The sequence below is a fragment of the Lucilia sericata genome, unplaced genomic scaffold (genome assembly GCF_015586225.1).
Source record: "Lucilia sericata isolate MDLA Ls3-8-SP2 unplaced genomic scaffold, ASM1558622v1 Contig000006F_arrow, whole genome shotgun sequence".
NCBI classification, from domain to species: Eukaryota; Metazoa; Arthropoda; class Insecta; order Diptera; family Calliphoridae; genus Lucilia; species Lucilia sericata.
The window spans coordinates 542,856-562,504 of NW_023994047.1; the positions used below are offsets into that span (position 1 = coordinate 542,856).

The 19,649-nt window shown below is 31.3% G+C and overlaps 1 protein-coding gene across 6 annotated transcripts in view; it reads left to right on the forward strand.

Moving 5' to 3' along the window:
* The window catches only part of LOC119602013 (optomotor-blind protein), a 119,813-nt gene that overhangs the window by 92,853 nt on the left and 7,311 nt on the right, over positions 1 to 19,649 (forward strand). For all 6 annotated transcript variants that reach the window (XM_037953337.1, XM_037953352.1, XM_037953360.1 and 3 more), the window contains 2 exons: positions 13,514 to 13,660; positions 13,835 to 13,911. In XM_037953337.1, coding sequence (XP_037809265.1) covers positions 13,514 to 13,660; positions 13,835 to 13,911 — 224 coding nt within the window. The remainder of the gene's footprint in view (positions 1 to 13,513; positions 13,661 to 13,834; positions 13,912 to 19,649) is intronic.

Genomic DNA, 19,649 nt, shown 5'->3' on the forward strand with positions numbered 1-19,649 from the left:
AAACTTAAAGTTTTACAAACTTTTGAAGTAAATTACATTATGTAAACTTTAGGTAAACAATACCAAACATAATTTACACCTAGTAAACTTTAGGTAAACAATAGTAATATTAAACTAACGTCAAAAACTAATGAAATTTTAAGAAACTTTGCAAAAATTTTAATTTTTTTTAGAAATTTTCTTTATTTACCTTAGGTAAACAATGGGTAAACTATAGAATAACTATTGCCCTACTCATTTCATTCGACAATTTTCAAATACTTGATTATATTTGAGTAGTTTAGCTTATTTTACATTATTTACATGGTGTAAATAATGGGTAAAAAGTAATAAATTAACAATTTGTGGCTTTGAATTTAGCAAATATTTATTAGTATTAAACAAATTTTAAATTTTACATAATTTACACTTTGTAAACTTTAGGTAAACAATGTCATATTTGATAAATAATGGTGTAAACAATGGATAAAAAGTAACAAAATAACAAATTTTGGCTTTAAATTTAGCAAATATTTTTGAGTATTAAACAAATTTTAAATTTTACATAATTTACACCAAGTAAACTTTAGGTAAACAATGTTAAAATTTTGAAATATTTTTACAAAATTAAATTTTTTTTAATAGAAACATTATTTACCTAAAGTAAAATAAAAGATAAACATATACTAAAACAGTTTAGAGATTTTCAAGTTTTTTGAAACATTTCACTTGTTTATGAGAGATTTTTTCCCAAACTTTTAACTACCTGTTTTTTTATTTTGTTAAACAATTTTCATTACTAAATTTTGTTTTTATAGCTCCAATCAATTTATCGTGAGATCGATTATCAGTTAATTTTTTCATTAATACTCTTTATATTGGTAATTTTCCCAAGCTTCGTCTACTGCAGCCAGTAGTTAATGTTAACGGGGGTTATAAAATTCATTAACATGAATATTTTAGACTATGTTTTGTTTATAGGTTTATAATCAAAATTCACATAAAATAACAAAAAATGGACCTGTGCTCATTTGCATATTTTTGGTTAAAGATTAAAAATTATTGTTACACTTTTACATCCGCTCATTAGGAGAGACAAGTCATCAACGAAACAAAGAGTCGGACAACAAAAAAAACAAAATCATCATCAGTGTCAATTTGGTTGCATTTACATAAAACTTTAGCTACTGGAAATAAAAAACTAAGAAAAAAAACGAACTGTTTGAACGCTCCGCTTTCACTTTAGACACACACAGTAGAGTCTGATAGTAGCTGCAGCATCATCATCAAAACTCTTTATGCTTCTAGTGACATTTGCTTATCTCAAGTGATTTCTTTATAGTGTCATCGAGACATAAGTTTTTTTTTTCGTTTGAACTTCAGCTATGCGTGGTCCAGCAGTTGGTTTGGGATCAATGAGTTGGTTTGTGTTCGTGCTAATTTACATAAAATTTATTTGCTTTGCTTGGCCTCAGAAAAGCAGACTCCTCTGCTGCTGTTGTTGCTGCTTTAAATTTAACAGCCATTATAGATGAGACTTTTGTTATAAATATGTTTTTTAGGTGCTGTTAATTTATTTATCCATTTGTTGAAAATTCGTTTTTAAAATTTATGCATAAGCACTTTTGTTGTTGTTGTTGATGGGCTCCTCAATGAAATCCAGTTTCATGTAAAGATTCATTCATAAAAAATTAAAAAAAAAATCCATTTGTTAAACAAATGCAGTCCAACAACAAAAGTTTTTTTTTTAAAGTAGTGCGTGTGAATGAAGTTTTAAGCTTTTAAAATTTATAAAAATTTAAATATTTTTTTGTTAAATAAAACTTTAACATGTAGTAGGTGGTTAGTGTTTTAAGGCAACAGTAGAGACTTGTACATCCTTATTAAGCTCAATTAATTTATACAAATGTTGCCAGCACAGGCTGTCTGTCTGTCTGTCTGTCCGTCTGTCTTTCCTAAAGTCCGTCCTTCCCCTTAACATTGACATGATGTCAAAGTAGCATTCGTTTTAATTAAAACAACAAGAACATGAGGCAAAAATGCGGTAGCCCAGCTAAAGCAAATTCCCACTTTACCGTTTCTTGTTAACACTTGTGATTTGCACTCCTTAAATGTTTGCGAACTTCCTGTAAATGGCTACAAACCTGTAAAGCAACTTTAAAACAAAAAACAGAAGCTCTCTCAAAAAAAAAAAAAAGTACTTGAATAAAACCCATAAAACATATAAAAAAATACAGCAACAACAACAACATTAAGGCGGTTAGGTAACCGAGAGTATTTAGTCGTATTCAGGTCGCAAATAAATTTGTCTGAAAATAATTGCCACATACCTGCAGCAGCTTTAACGGGCCAACACGCAAGCCACAACAAACAAACGAACAAACGAACATTATCAACGGCAGCAAAGTGATCATGAAGTAGAATTTCATTAAGCACCTTTAGCGCAAGTTTTTATTGTCGCCGATATCCATTGAATACAGCTTATCCGACACACTCAATAACAGCCGCTACATACAAACACACCCGAACTTAAGAGTTCTCTGAGCTCTGAGCTGACAATCTTTTAATGGCTCGCTTTGAAACATGAAAAAATACTCAACTTTTATCGATTAATGTCCCAATCCTGCAGCTACTGGGTTCTACCACTGGCCTCTTTAAAAGCCGCCAAATGTTTTATAGTAAATGTCTCGCATTTAATGCCATCAACATTAAACAAAAAAAAAAAAAAAGAAAGAAAATAAAACTTCTTAAGAAAAATCGTTAAGAGACAACAAAAAGGAACTCTTTCAGCCAGTTGCAAATGCGTTCGTTCTTTTCAGTTTTTTTGGGGTGAGTGTGGAAGTGTTGTTATGTTGCGATTAGACAGAGTGGACAAGGCGCTAATGTCGTCGGCAGCAAACACCTTTTGCGATGTGACTAAAAATTCACTTTACTTTACTTTTTAGCACAACTGCTCCATGTTTCCCTCTCTACTTTACATAAAACTCACTTAACTGCTTGCCTGCTACTTTTCACGGCCTTCAGCCAGCCAGCCAGCCTTCTTGGTGGCCACAAAAATTTATGCATGCAACTAAAAATAACAGCAACAGCAAAAACAACAACTGATATTAAGCCTGATTGTGTCAAATGTTGCAAATGATGCAACCGGCAATTGATTGAACTACGTTTAAATGTCTGTCTGTCGGTCGGTCGGTCTGTCCGTCTGTCTGTTTGTATGTTTACTACCAGTATAAATTATTTGATTTAATTTTCTTTAAGTCTTATCAAAATTTCTGTTTAATCTTTTTTTTAACTTTTATGCGCCTAACTCTTTACTGATCTTTATTCTTCTTCTTCTGAGCTTAATGATGAGTGTAAAACAATAACGATAAATTAGACAATAATTAATCGATAAATGATAAATGATTAACACTAATTTTAGACAAAAACTATAAATTAGTTTAAAAAAAAAGTTAATTATGTCCATGGAAGTCAGAATGTTGGGATTAAGTTGTGACCTTTTCATTGAAGACCCCTGATTTTCAAAAATTTCCTTAACAACTTTTGATCTTTAAATAAATATAAAAACTCGCGAATAGTTCTCGTTATTTTGGCTGCAATACTAAGCGAATTTTTTTAAATTATTTTTTGTAGATTTTTTCGAAAATATTTTGTATAAACTGCAAAAGATTCTCGGCATTTTATTAAAACTACAAAATTTCAGAAAAATATTCATATATGAATTAATCACGAATAATTCTCTACATTTTGTTATAACTGAAATGATCAAGATTTTGTTTAATCACGAATGATATTCACTATTTCGTTACTTCGGAAATGCCACAGAAAAGTTCCAAGATTTTAACAAATGTTCTTAATCGCGAATTAATCGTGATATTTTTGAAATTTATGAGAATTTAAAAAAATCTTTATTAATCACGAATAATTCACAAAAATTCTCGAATAATAACAATAATATATAAAAATAACAAATAATTCTCTATAACTTCTCTTTGTGTATGTTTTATTACAAACTGCTGAGCAGAAGAATATATTCTCGAACGACTTTGTTAAAAGAAATTATGGAGATTTATTTAAAATATTTAAACGTTCGCAATATAAATTTTGACATAATATTCATAATTAAAATCTGAATTTACCAATTACCGTTACATTTAAAATTCGATTGTAAATATTCCTACAAAAATATTCATGAATGAGAGCGATATTATTGTTTGTAGAGAAGAGATTTTGTGGCAAAACAAAGCTCTACAGCTTTGAGAAGAAGAAAGTCGTTTGTTTACCTCCTTTATACATTTTCGATTTACAATCAAATTTATAATTAGCGAATATAAAATATTCGCGAAAGGTTCGTGAGCAAGTTTTTAGTTATTTATTAGTTAGCCACGCACTGCAGTATTGAAAAGAAAGAGAGCGTTTGATTTCTCTCTTAATACATTTGATTTAAAATGAGTGACGAATAATTGCGAAAATATTCGCGAAAGATTCATAAGCAATTTTTTTTATTTATTTATTTGCTGTACAGTATGAGAAGAGGGAAAAAATTTGTGGGTCCTGTTTTAAATTTAAAGACAGATTTGTATGTTTTATTACAACATATTCGCGATTGGTTCGAGGGCATTGCCTATTTTAACAAGGAATATTCATCCCCTAAAGTTTCGGGAGAAATATCATATAGGAAGTTTGAAAGGTTTTAGTACAGATATAAATTGTGTTATATATGAAAGTTTTCATAACTATCAGCTTTTGAACTAAACAAGAATTCCTCAATGTTTCAAGATCGATTCTCAAGTGGCAGATATTTTAGAAGAACATAATACAGCCCGACGTAAATACTACTTATTGAATTAAACCCTAACTTGATTACTTAAAAAACCAAATTATCATCTCAATTTAACAAGATTTTCCAGACTCTTTCAACTTTTTTTTTTGTATATTTTCCAAAAAATTATACCCCTGATTAGTTAGCTGTTGCCAGCAAACAGCAAACTCCTGGCGTCTGTATGACCAAAACTAAAACAAATCACAGCTTGTTAAAGGTAAATGTCATTACAAATTCCAAAATCCTCAATAAGCTTTATTAGTAGCCCATGTTAAAAGTTGTTAAAACATAGTTGTTGCTGTAGTTGTTGTTGTTGCTCTGACTGGGGTATGCAAATATTACTGCTAAACTAAAAAGCATTTGATATTTACCATACGAAAGAGTAAAGGAATAAAGTAAATAAGAAAAAAGAACGTAAGAAAAAAAATGGTGAACAACATATTTGTACAACGAGAGTATAAACATTTTTATTTTAATTTTTTGTGTACAGGTTAAACACCGCCCCTTTAAGATCTTAAAATGAAAACAAATATGCAAAAATAACAAACACATATGCTAAGATATGTTTTCATATGCTGTTTGCATATGCTGATGCTGTTGCTGCTACAGCGGCGGTTTTTATGCTACAAATTTTTTCCTGTCTTCTTGCACACTTGCAGCTTATTTGTAGTTGGCTAGTGGTTGATCGATGCAGTCAAAAACGTGACTAGATTCTCGCGTCATTGGATCGTTTTTCTGTTATAGATTTGAGCAATTTTTTTCTAGCTTTTTTTTTTGCTTAAATCGTGCACAATGAACACATGTAAGTCATGTATGCTTAAGAAAAATCTAAATTTGAATTTGTTTTTCTTTTTGCTTTATGCTTGAATCGTTTGTTTGTCTGTACAAGGGCAGTACTTATTTATGGAAATTTACATAATGAATACAAAGTGTACGGACGAAGATCTTTTATAGTAAAACTACTGATCAGTTTAGCTTTAGCTTATATGTAGTTTCAATGACATGTGTGGTCTATCATTTGCTGTTTAGATAGTTTGTCATTAATTTTCAAGATTGTTGTTTTTTTTTTTTTTTAATCTTATGAAACGTAACTAACTGGATTAATATTTTAAAGTCATGTACGTTGCAAGGGCCAGCAGTAGTTGTTACCTTGAAAATAATGTAACAAAGATCTTTTATTAGATTTATTTTATTTTTCAAAGGCATACAAGGTTGGGCTTCGTTTAGAAAATTTTTAAGTATGATTTGTTTGCTTTTAAAGAAATAATTCTTGAGAAAAATATTTTTCAATTTCATTCAATAATTTTGAATATTTGATTTGATTAAGTTTCAAATTTACTCTTTCAATATCTGTTTACAAAACATAGACTATAGTTTCGTATATAGATTCGGCTATAGACTTGACCAGTCTATGCTCTTGCTATAGACTAGACTATAGTCTTGAGTATAGGATAGACTATAGACTGGATTATAGTCTTAACTATAGACTAGTCTATAGTCTTGACTATAGATAAGACTATAGTCTTGACTAAAGATTAGACTATAGTCTTGACTATAGATTAGACTATAGTCTTGACTATAGATTAGACTATAGTCTTGACTATAGATTAGACTATAGTCTTAACTATAGATTAGACTATAGTCTTGACTAAAGATTAGACTATAGTCTTGACTATAGACTACACTATAGTCTTGAATAGACTAGACTATAGTCATGACTATTGAATACACTATAGTTTTGACTATTGACTAGACCATAGACCAAAGTAAAGTCATGACTATAGACTAGACTATTGTCCGGACTATAGACTAGACCATAGTCTTGACTATAGACTAGACTAAAGTCTTGACTATAGACTAAACTAAAGTCGTGACTATAGACTAGACTATAGACAAAACTATAGACTAGACTATAGACTAAACTATAGACTAAACTATAGACTAGACTATAGACTAAACTATAGACTAGACTATAGACTAGACTATAGACTAGACTATAGACTAGACTATAGACTAGACTATAGACTAGACTATAGACTAGACTATAGACTAGACTATAGACTAGACTATAGACTAGACTATGGACTAGACTATAGACTAGACTATAGACTAGACTATAGACTAGATTATAGACTAGACTATAGACTAGACTATAGACTAGACTATAGACTAGACTAGACTATAGACTAGACTATAGACTAGACTATAGACTAGACTATAGACTAGACTATAGACTAGACTATAGACTAGACTATAGACTAGACTATAGACTAGACTATAGACTAGACTATAGACTAGACTATAGACTAGACTATAGACTAGACTATAGACTAGACTATAGACTAGACTATAGACTAGACTATAGACTAGACTATAGACTAGACTATAGACTAGACAATAGACTAGACTATAGACTAGACTATAGGCTAGACTATAGACTAGACTATAGACTAGACTATATACTAGACTATAGTCTTGACTATAGACTAGACTGTTGTCTTGACTTTTGACTAGAATATAGTTTCCACTTTAGACTGGATTATAGTCTAGATTATATTCTATGCTCTAAGTTTATTCAAAATATTGTACAGTCCCCTGTTAAAATCCCCCGCTTTCTAACATTCCTTAAACTCTATTACACGCTTTGTCAGACCACTTATCACAATAATCTGTTAAAGAAATTATTTGTGGAAAAAAATAAACAAAAAAACAACAATCCAGCAAGTAGCCAGCAGCCAACAACACTGGCGATGATGATGACGATTTCGAAAATAATGTCATCCATTTGCCAGACTTGATTTAATGCGTAAATTGATTTTAAACAAGAAATAGTCTGTGTTGTACAACAACAACAACTAAATTACTTGATTAATCAAACCTTTTTGTATGAAAAAAAAAATAAAATTGAAAACTGTTGTTGTTGCTGCCGATCTTTTTGCGTGTGCAAACAATTGACAATTTCATTTCATTTGATTCGATTTTATTGTGGCTTCTTTTTTGTCTCACCATTCCGTCACGCATCAAAAGTACAAAAAATAAAACAACAACAACAAGAGCAACACTTATAAAGCTGGGAATTGTTGATGATGAAACAGAAAACGCTTAAACGAATTAGCGCAGTCACAACATGTTGTTTATATGCCGAAAATGGTGCGACAATTTTGCGAGAATTCATGCTGTTCATTTCGGTATTGCTCTAACTGATGCAACAACAATCCATCCGGCCTGGCACTTCATGTTGGTGCTATATGCTGCTGCTGCTACTACTAACATTAACGGTTCCTGGCAATTGTTCACTCTGTTTTTCTGAGATGTCAGTGTTGATGGTTTTGTAATAATTGCCTCTTAACGCGTACGCCGCGCATGCATCGTGTGTTGATTACTTTTGCGCCCGCTTGCCACTCACTCACTGACTGACTACTCATTGTCAGTTTGTTAGGTTTTTTGTATAGTTATTGTTGTTGCTGGACCTTGTGTCTGTTCAATTGCTTTTTTCTTGGACGAGTATTTGTGGTATTTTGTTAAAATACTGTTTTACTGCTTTTCATTCAGTCTTGATCGATTACCTTTAGCTGGAGTTTTTATATGCCCAAAGAATTCATGTTGTATATAGGTTGTGTACATGATGTTTATTTAATTTTTTTTTGTAACGAAATTTAGGTTTATTTGTATTTATTGGTTTAAATTTTAATTGCTTGGGTTTTGAGAAAGAAACGATCTTTAGCATTAATCAGTTTTTTTATATAAAAGCTGTTAACTAGACTATATTCTCGAGTAAAGACTGGTATATGGAATAGATTGTAGACTCAGCTATAAACTGGACTATAGACTAGACTGTATTCTGAACTATGGACTAGGCTATAGACTGATATACAGGCTAAACTATAGACTAGACTAAATACTAGCTTTTAATCTCGACTGGATTATAGTGGACACTTTGGTTTCTACTATATACTGGACTTAGTCTAGTTATACTCTTAACCATAGACTAAACAATAGCCTCGACCATAAACAAGACTATAGTTTCGATCATAGACTAGACTATAGCCTCGACCATGTACTAAACTATGCCATAAACTATACTATATTCTCAAGTATAGACTGGAATATAGACCAGACTGTAGACTCAGCTATTAACTGGACTATAGACTAAACTATAGTCTGAACTATCGACTAGGCTATATACTGAAATGCAGACTAAATTATAGATTCAACTAAGGACTAGACTTTAATCTTGACTGAATTATAATCGAGACTATAGTCTAGTTATTCTCTCGACCATAGACTACACTTTAGCCTCGGCCACCTATACTATGGACTAGACTATAGACTAGACTATAGACTAGACTATAGACTAGACTATAGACTAGACTATAGACTAGACTATAGACTAGACTATAGACTAGACTATAGACTAGACTATAGACTAGACTATAGACTAGACTATAGTCTAGACTATAGACTAGACTGTAGACTAGACTATAAACTAGACTATAGACTAGACTATAGATTAGACTATAGACTAGACTAGAGACTACACTATAGACTAGACTATAGCCTCGACCATATACTAAACTATGCCATAGACAAGACTATATCCTTGTCCATAGACAATACTATAGTCTCGATTATAGACAAGACTCTTGACTATAGTCTCGAGTATAGATTGCAATATAGTTTGGGCTATACAATAGAATATGGTTTCGACTGTAGCCTTGACCATTAACTAGACTATAAAGCTTCGACCATAGACTAGAATCTGGACTATAGTCTCGACAATAAACTAGATCATAGTTTCGTCTATAGAATATACTAAACTATGGTTTCGACTATAGAAAAGACTCTAATCTCGACTATAGACTGCATTATAGTCTCAACTATAATCAGGTCTCCTGCACATCTTACACTTGTCTTACTTATTCATTCCAACCGAAAAAAAGATTAACTCATTTCATATCCTTGTTATAAAGAATTCAAAGTAATTTCTCATTTTTAACTACCCTCCAACAAAACATCAAACCAACACTCATTTCAACAAAGAACAACATCTACTGGTCAAGATTTTTTCAGCAATTTGTCTTAAGATTGTGATAAAACATTTAGGTGGTATGTGCTGTACTGTGCTGCTGCTGGTATGTGTTTGAGTGTAGATACAATTTCTTAAACATTAAGTTGCCTCAACTTTGCCATAAATCACTAACGAATTAGAGCCGCAAGTTATTTACTTTGTTAATAATCAGCGATTTGGTAGGTCTTGTTCCAGCAAAAAAAAAAAAGATTTAACAAATCTTAAACTGGCGCCAAAAGGAAACCCAAAATTAAACAAACAAACAGAAAAACCACCAACCACAGCTTATCAATTATTTATAAACACTTCCAATATAACAATATTTTTTAGCTGGAAACTCCAGCATACAGGGTGTTTTAATTAGTTTATTTCAAAAATAAAACAAATTTCTTTTTGTTATACAGTTTAGGTCACTTGGTGTTGTTCCATCTTAAGCATCCATCTAAAGGTTTTCACATGCAACATTTATATGACCAACAAACACGTAATCTCCTAATTAGTGTCAAACCGTAAACTAAATGATTGTTGTTGGAAAAATTTTAAACCCAACATAACAGATTGACTTGTTGTTGATATACATACTGGGACATCATAATTATGTACCGCATCATATATGTGGAGTTCAAAATTTAAAATACGGACCCACCGCACAACAAAAATTCACACGCTTTACTTTTGTTTTCTCTATAAAAAAAAGAGAAATTCTTTGTAAATTTTTCCTCCCAGCAACTTCCCAAGTGTTTTAAGCTTAAAGAAAAAAAATAATTAAAAATTATTTGTTGGCTGAAAGAGGCTTTTAAACAGTTAATAATTTTAGCATTTTATAGCTTTTTTCTGCTGCTGCTGCTGGCGACAAGTTATTGAACGCATAAAATTGCCACCACAACTTGTATTCTGTTATTGACAATTTTGATTTTGTTTGTATGCTTCTTTTATTTCTGTTCTCTTTGCAAGTAGTAAGTAGTTTGGTAAGGAAAAAAAAAAGAAAAAATGGCGTCGCTTAATTATTAAAACGCACCATGCTGTGTCACTTATTAACTGTGTGTTACGTGTGGGGTCCTCAGCACAAACCCATGAATCTCACGTTTTATGGCGTTTTTTTCCTCCTTTGATTGTCATTGAGTGTCCAATGAAGTGATCATTGTGTGAGAATAAGAATTGTAATGATGACTAAAAAGCCTGGTCAAACCAACACCACCCTACAGTTTTAATTGGGTGGAAAATGGTTCAGCAAAGGTTTGATCATTGAAGCAGAAATACTTTTTTAATAGAATATTGGTTAATAATTTTCAGGGTTAACCGATAGTCCAGATCATAGACTAGGATATACTAAAGGATAGACTATAGACTAGACTATAGACTAGACTATAGACTAGACTATAGACTAGACTATAGACTAGACTATAGACTAGACTATTGACTAGACTATAGACTAGACTATAGACTAGATTATAGACTAGACTATAGACTAGACTATAGACTAGACTATAGACTAGACTATAGACTAGACTATAGACTAGACTATAGACTAGACTATAGACTAGACTATAGACTAGACTATAGACTAGACTATAGACTAGACTATAGACTAGACTATAGACTAGACTATAGACTAGACTATAGACTAGACTATAGACTAGACTATAGACTAGACTATAGACTAGACTATAGACTAGACTATAGACTAGACTATAGACTAGACTATAGACTAGACTATAGACTAGACTATAGACTAGACTATAGACTAGACTATAGACTAGACTATAGACTAGACTATAGACTAGACTATAGACTAGACTATAGACTAGACTATAGACTAGACTATAGACTAGACTATAGACTAGACTATAGACTAGACTATAGACTAGACTATAGACTAGACTATAGACTAGACTATAGACTAGACTATAGACTAGACTATAGACTAGACTATAGACTAGACTATAGACTAGACTATAGACTACTAGACTAGACTATAGACTAGACTATAGACTAGACTATAGACTAGACTATAGACTAGACTATAGACTAGACTATAGACTAGACTACAGACTAGACCATAGACTAGACTGTAGACTAAACTAAACTACAGACTTGACTACATACTAGACTACACTATAGATTAGACTACAAACTAGACTAGGCTATAGACTACACTATACACTAGACCAAAACCTGGAATATGGAATAGAATATAAACTAGACTTTAGATTAGACTATATACTAGACTTAGGACTAGACTTTTAACTAAACTATTGACTAATCTATAGACTAACCTATAGACTAAACTGCTGTCTAAACTCTAGACTAAACCATAGACTATAACATAGACTAGACTTACGACTAGAGTTTACATTAGACTATAGACTGGAATGCAAACAATATTACAGACCAGATTACAGATTGGCCTATTGACTACTTATCAGAAGTTTATAAGCTGTAGAAATTACATTAGTACTAAATTTTCTATGTCAGGTCCTTTTGCTTTAAAGACAACTGAAGAATGTTTGATGTTCAGACTGAAGCTAGTCTGATATGTTACACTGTCTGTTTTTCGTGCAACTCCCCAAATATGACTCACTTTGACAAGATTTACAATGTTTCACTTAATTTTTTTTTTTTTTTTTTTTTTTTTCAAGAAAATAAAAAGGACCACCCTTTTAGATAATAAAATGACTAAAATCTGTTGATAACTTTTCCCTAGTATAACAGAAGGTCGCCTAAACAGTTGGTGTGGTCTTTTTAAAAACACCGCAACGAATCCATAACACTAAATAAAAAAATATGATAATTAAAAGGTGTTTTCAATCCAGCCAATAAGCTGGACAATGTTTTTTTTTTCGTTGGGGATTTGAAACAACTTGTCGTGTGCATTACTAAATGTGAGGTCTTTGGTCTAAGAGTTGAACACACAGTGGCGGCAAAAGAAAAACCGCAATCCGAATACATATTTATGATTAGCTTAAATACTTTATAAGCAAGTTTTTTGTCATATTTTTTAAAATTTAATAAACATTTTAAAAACACCAACGAAAACGTTAACAAGAAACGAAAAACAAGTTACAAAAGATACATGAATTTAAGGTAGAAAAAACAAACATTAAACTCGAGAATGGTTAAGCCAACAGTTTTAGCCAAGAAAGCTAAATCTAATATATATGACAAGATATACTCACTCGTACGACATACGACATGAACATTATTGCCACACAACGACGTCCGTTTGTAAGTTTGCTTAGTCGTTCGTTCGCTGGTTGTGTAAGGTGGGTGGTCGTCGTAGAGTATTGCTGCATTTGATGTTTTGTTCGTCTTTTGACGATTTATTCTAGTTTGATCAGACTCCACAAGAACAGACAGCCAGCCAGCCAATCATTGTATCATAATGTATGGGTGGCAAAATTCTGCTTTTATATTGCAAACAAGTATTTTTTACAAAACATCATCATCATCATCATTCCTACAAGATACAAAAATTATGATGAGAATGCTATGATGATGATGTTGTGGTTGTTGCCAAAGGTCCTATGTATGTGTTTTTGCAAATGTGTTATATGAATTTTTCTATGTGTTTTTAAAGTACAAAATATTCTTTAAAAAAAAAATCATACAAAATATTTTGTTTTCTTTTCTATCTATCTTTGCAGACGATACTCAATTCCATGCATAAATATCAACCCCGGTTTCATTTGGTGCGAGCCAACGATATTTTGAAACTACCATACTCAACGTTCAGGACATACGTTTTTAAGGAGACGGAATTCATAGCTGTGACTGCATATCAAAATGAAAAGGTACGTCTTATACATTCATATAGTACCTTCATGACAACTTTTTGTCACTCATAATAAACAACTATTTAATGTGTCTTTTTTATTCTTCTTTGTTTTTGTATTCTCTTTTTATGGCTGTTTATTCCTGCTACTTTTTGTGCTCTTTAAATGTGTTTGTATATTGGCTGCTTGCAGATAACTCAGTTGAAAATTGACAACAATCCTTTTGCAAAAGGTTTTCGTGATACAGGCGCCGGTAAAAGGGAAAAGAAGTGAGTATCACTAGAGTTAAGCAAACCAAAATTTTTTTTTAAATTATTCAAAAATTTACATAGAGTTTTTTTTTATTAATTTTGAGTGAAAGGAAATGTTTTGAAATGTCAAAAATTTTGACATACAAAGATGAGGAAGTGACATTTATCTGACTGGGATTTAAATAAAAAGTTTCACACAACTTGCAAAAAGGAATTTCTATATCTTATAAAGATATTCTTTCAATTACATTTTAATAAATTAGACACAATTTTTTAAAAACAATCGATTTTTGATATCGCTTTAAACCTGGTTTCTAGTTTGAACATCAAAACATTTATTTTAGAACAATTTGGCTAACAAAACGTCATACATCTGTTAGATCTTAAAGCAATCTTTAATGCCATCGAACCGTAAAAGTTGTATCAAACCGAAATTTTTAGTTTGAGCATAATTTATTCAATAAGTAGAAGACCCTTAGAAGAGTCTTAAGCAACAAATTTGCACTGATTTCAAAGTTTGAAATTTATTTACTTTGAACCGTTCGAACTTCGTTGACAATCGAACTTCGAACATTATTTGAAGTAGTTTCTCCAGTTTCAGCTTAATTTGGTTTAAAGATATTTAAAAGAGTCTTAAGCTCAAAATTTGCACCGATTTCAGGCAGATTTAGAAATTTATTTTTGATTTAAACAATCGAACTTCCAACTTGATTTGAAAAAGTTTCTCTAGTTTCATCGCAATTTGGTTTGAAGATCCATAGAAGAGTTCTATGTCATTGAAAGAAATGATATGAAATAGGTGAGTCATAGAAAGTCTCTTGGAAGGGATTGGACGTTTAAAAAACCCTTACGCCAAGGAGTTATAATTACATCTAATGAAAATCTCTCTCTCTCTCCCTCTCAGTAAAGCCTGGTCAGTTCTTTTAAGACCCGGAAAAGATTCTCAGAATAGTCCTATGTCAAAGAGTTCCAATTGCCCCGATATTAGAGTGCTTTAGTAACTTTTCATAGATAAACTTGAAAAGATCTTCAGAATACTTTTATGCTAAAGAGTTTCAATATCACAGTGATTTCGTATTCATGAAAGTTCAAACTTAAATCGAATCCTTTTTTCAAGATTCAACATCATTTTAGTTACAACAAGTTTTATGAAATATTGGAGTCTGGATACTTCTGTAAAGTACTTTTAAAAGGACCTCAGAAGAGTCTCATACTAAAAAGTTTCATTCAAACCGATTTCCAAAATATTTATTTTCTTTCTCTTTTGCATTTCTTCGAGTATGAATGCAAATTTTTTGATAATTTCCAACAAATCTTTGCCAGTGACATATTGTCACTCAAACGTGTAAAGTCAAAAGTCTAGAACCAACTCTTGTACTCTCATGATTTGCTAAAGAAAATTAAGATGCCAACCGCAGTTGTAAACTTAAAGTTAACGCCTGTCTGTCTGTCCGTCTGTCTGCGTGCCTAAATGTCTGTCAGTTTATTTAAACAACTGACAGTTGTTTTAATGAAATGTAATCTGGTTTTTAAACAACAAAAACACACCAGCTATTGGGAGCAGCAGGACTCGCCTCTACCTCCCAAAAAACTGAAGTGAATTAACAATATTAAGGCATTTCCTAGTTTTGGCAAATTTCAAGTTATTGAAACTCATTCCAGTTGACAGTTGACTTCACAAGTTGTAATCATCATCAGTGGCAATAAAGCAACCAACCCCCCCTTAACACACTAGACAACAGTGTACAATTGAATTGTTGGTGTTTTTCTCTTGTCTATTTTAAGTTCTTCTTTACTTCCCTTTGGAAAGGAAAAAAAAACAACTAGAAAAAGAAAACGTGAACAAGCATTTTAGCTGCCACAACATGTCTATTCTATCTATTCTATATGCTGCTGGTGTCAACGACACGGAAACAACAAAATTGATTTGCACTGATGAAGACATCAGTCAGTCAGTCACTCGCCACTGTGTTTTTGTACGTTTAAATGTCATTCATCATGCTAAAAGATCTGGCCACATTTTTTCTTCGTTATATTTTGAAGCAAAACCATGACGTTTGAGAACCAAAAACATATTTGATTTGTTACATTTAGTGATTTTCAGGACTTAAATTGCTAAGTCAACAAAATCTTATCCTCCCCCAGCTGCACCCTTATCTTAAACCAAAAACTTAAGTTGACCAAAAACGTATGCTTTAGATTTTTTTTCTTTGCCGTACGTATCGGATTTCCGGATTTTTACAATTGATTCTTCCTAGTTTTTCAACTTCCCCTTATTTTCCAATCTCTGTCTTATATGTGTTTTATAATGTAAATTTGGTTTTAACATGCTGCTGATGACTAGCTCTATATAGAGAGATGATGTGTTTGATATTGATGATTTTTATCCTGCTGTGATTTATTCTATGCCTCTGTGCTATCGATTTCTTTATAAAAACCATAATTATTTTCATTGTTTTGTTATATTTATATTTCGTAAACTAATTTATATTGTGGTGTAATGTTTAAATATTCTATTAGAAACGGAAATTAAAATCAATCAATCAAAGTTGTTTTTGCTATCTATTATCTGTTCACATTATTTGGCAGATTATTTACTTACTGTACAACATTGTTTGAGTAATTTAAAAGTTTATTTAAAATTACTGGGCTTTATTTTTATATTTGAATGCCTATGGAGTAGTTCTTAAGGATTTTACTATAGATAGAGGGGTTTTAAATTAAGCAGTGTAGGTCAAAAGTGTGAGCAAATGAATTGGAAAGAACACCACCAGATGAGATTTTTCTTTAGAACTATATTCTTTACTTAGTAGTACTGCATTATTCTTTAACTTAGGACCTTATGCCCTTAACTCCAGACTAAGTTTTTATTATGCTTTTTTCAAATGTATGCATCCATTTTTCACAATTCCCGATTTTAACCCCAGAATACGTCTTTTAAGGAAAGAATTATTCACCCCTATCGCCAATAGAAGTGAAATTTTCATTCCCCTCGAAGGGAAAATTGCTATCATGAACTTACTGTAAACAATTCATTCACAATAGCTGATTTTGTAAGCAACAGCTGTTCATTGTTTACAAAATTCCATCAAAAAATTTCGCAAGAAGGAATTTTTTTCATGTCTAAAAAGTTAGTACACGAAAAGAGTGAAAAGGGAGCATATTACACGTGAAATGTTAATAGGCGGTAGAGGGAACATATTACACGTAAAATGTTAATAGGCGATAGAGGTGATTATAGCCGAGAAACCGGGTTTGTACTTTTTAATGTTTGAAAGACCCAACTCGACTTCGAATGATCTTTATATATTTGAGTTCATAGACTTCTTTTAATTCTAAGGACTACGTTTTATTTCCAATGCTATGACTTATCGTTTAAACCTCTTTCTTTTCTAAAGACTACACAGAGGGAAAAAGAAATATACACGCCTGGTACCAAATTGACACCAAACTGTTTATAATTTTTCAATACCATCCGTTGTCAAAGTATATACATACGTACGACAACACTATGTAATGTTGACAACATTGCAACAATTCGTTGTCGAAATCTAAATTTTATACACATCCGTTGTCTAAATGTTAACTATTGACAAACTATCGGTTGCCAAAAATGATCTTACCACGTTTGTTAACATTTAGCCCACGGATGTGTATAAAATTAAGATTTCGACAACGAATTGTTGCAATGTTGACAACGTTGCGTTGTCAATATTACACAGTGTTGTCGTAAGTATGTATATACTTTGCGTAACGAATGTTATTGAAAAATTATAAACTCTTTGGTGTCAATTTGATACCAGGCGTGTATATTTCCTTTTCCCTCTGTGTGCGTCTTATTTTAATGAAATCTTATTTTAATAACTCGTCTTATTCTAAAGTCTTTGTCTAATTCCAAAGACAACATTTTATTTAGAAAACCGCGTCTTTTTCTAAACGTCTTATTCTAAAAATAACGTCTTATTTCAAACACTGATACTGATCCAATAACTTTGTCTTATTCTATAAAGTTTGTCTTATTTAAAAGGCTACGTCTTTGTCTAAATACTACGTCTTTTTCTAAAGACGTACTATTCTTCTAAAGACTAGGTCTTTTCCTACACATTACGCCTTTTTCTAAAGACTACGTCCTTTTCTAAAGACCATGTCTTTTTCTAAATACTATGTTTTTGTCTAAATACTACGCATTTTTCTAAAGTCGTAGTATTCTTCTAAAGACTAAGTCTTTTTCTACAGATTACGTCTTTTTCCAAAGACTACGTCCTTTTCTAAAGACTATGTCTTTTTCTAAAGACTACGACTTTTTCTAAATTATACGCCTTTATCCAAATACTACGTGCTTTCAAAAGACTACTTCTGATTCTAAACACTACGTCCTTTTTTAAATATAACCTCTTATTCTGAACACTACTTCTGAACTATTATAAAGTCTACGTCTTATACTAAAGATTTCTCTCCTTGAATCAGGTGGTCTCTGTTTATTTTGACCTTTTTTTGCTCTACACTGTATGTATTTATATTGGCAAGCTTGTTAACTCAACATTTATAGATAATTGTCCTATTATTGTTATTTTGTATATCCTTTTATGGAATGCTAAAAAGATAGAAAACACCATTTCCGTAAAAAATTAAAAAAGAGAAAAAAAAATTTGAAAATAAAATTAAGAAATTTCTTCAAAGAAAAATTAAAAATGAAAAACCTAACAATTAGAATGGCAAAAATTTAACACCATTTCCTAATGTTATAAAAAACGTTACAAACTTTCTAAAATGATAAATTTTTGAGTTTTCTTACAAAATTATATCTCTTGGGAAACAGTTTCCCTTATAACTATCATTCCATATATGTAATTTAGTTTAGTTTATACCTTAATTGAAACAGAAATATTATAAAAAAGTACACTACTCTTATGAAAAAGCGAGAAATACAAATAAAAAAACAGAAAAAAACGTTATAAAAAATTAATTCGAAACACGTTATCGCAATTTTCTTGCCACAAGGTATTAAATAATGAAACTCCTTTGGTGTTCACACATCAAAGCGTTACAATTTTCTTCAGCCTTAAAAAAATACACATTAGAAATACTATATATTAAACTGGAGAGAAAAAAAACTCCAGCTAAATTGGGCAATTTGAGGTGAATCCTACTGCTAAAACATGTTAGAAAAGCTTAATTTAAAGGCAACACGAAACGAGACGAGCGGTAATATAATAATAAAAACATATAACAGCAATAGGTAGCAAAAGAAAAAAGCATTTTTCGTCTTAATTTAATAGTAAATCAATTTGTTTTATTTAACTTTTGGGTTGTAAACTCCCCTCCCTTAGAAGAAAGCTATAATAGATAAATAATGTTATACAGAAGGAGGTTTTGGATAATTTTTGTATTAAGGCACCTTAAAATTGTTGTACATATGTGTTACCCTTATAATTTGTTGCCAATTTTTTTTTTTTGGAAACAACAACCATATAGAGAGCTTAAAGCGGACTTTGCCCTGTAATTTTCCAGTTAGAGTTTTCTTTATTATTTTATTCAAACAATTTACACTTTTAACTCCCCCTTTTTTTAACCTATTTTTTGTTTGGTGGCTGCTGTTGGTCGTCTTTACTTTGATCACTTGTATTTAAGTTTTAAAAATTCCGTTTTACTTTTTTTTATATTCCTTTTGTTTGGCTGTCAATTATCCTGGTCTCCGTTTTGTATTGCAAATTTATTGCGAAAACAAACGTTTTGTCAACTATCGCTCGAGGGGA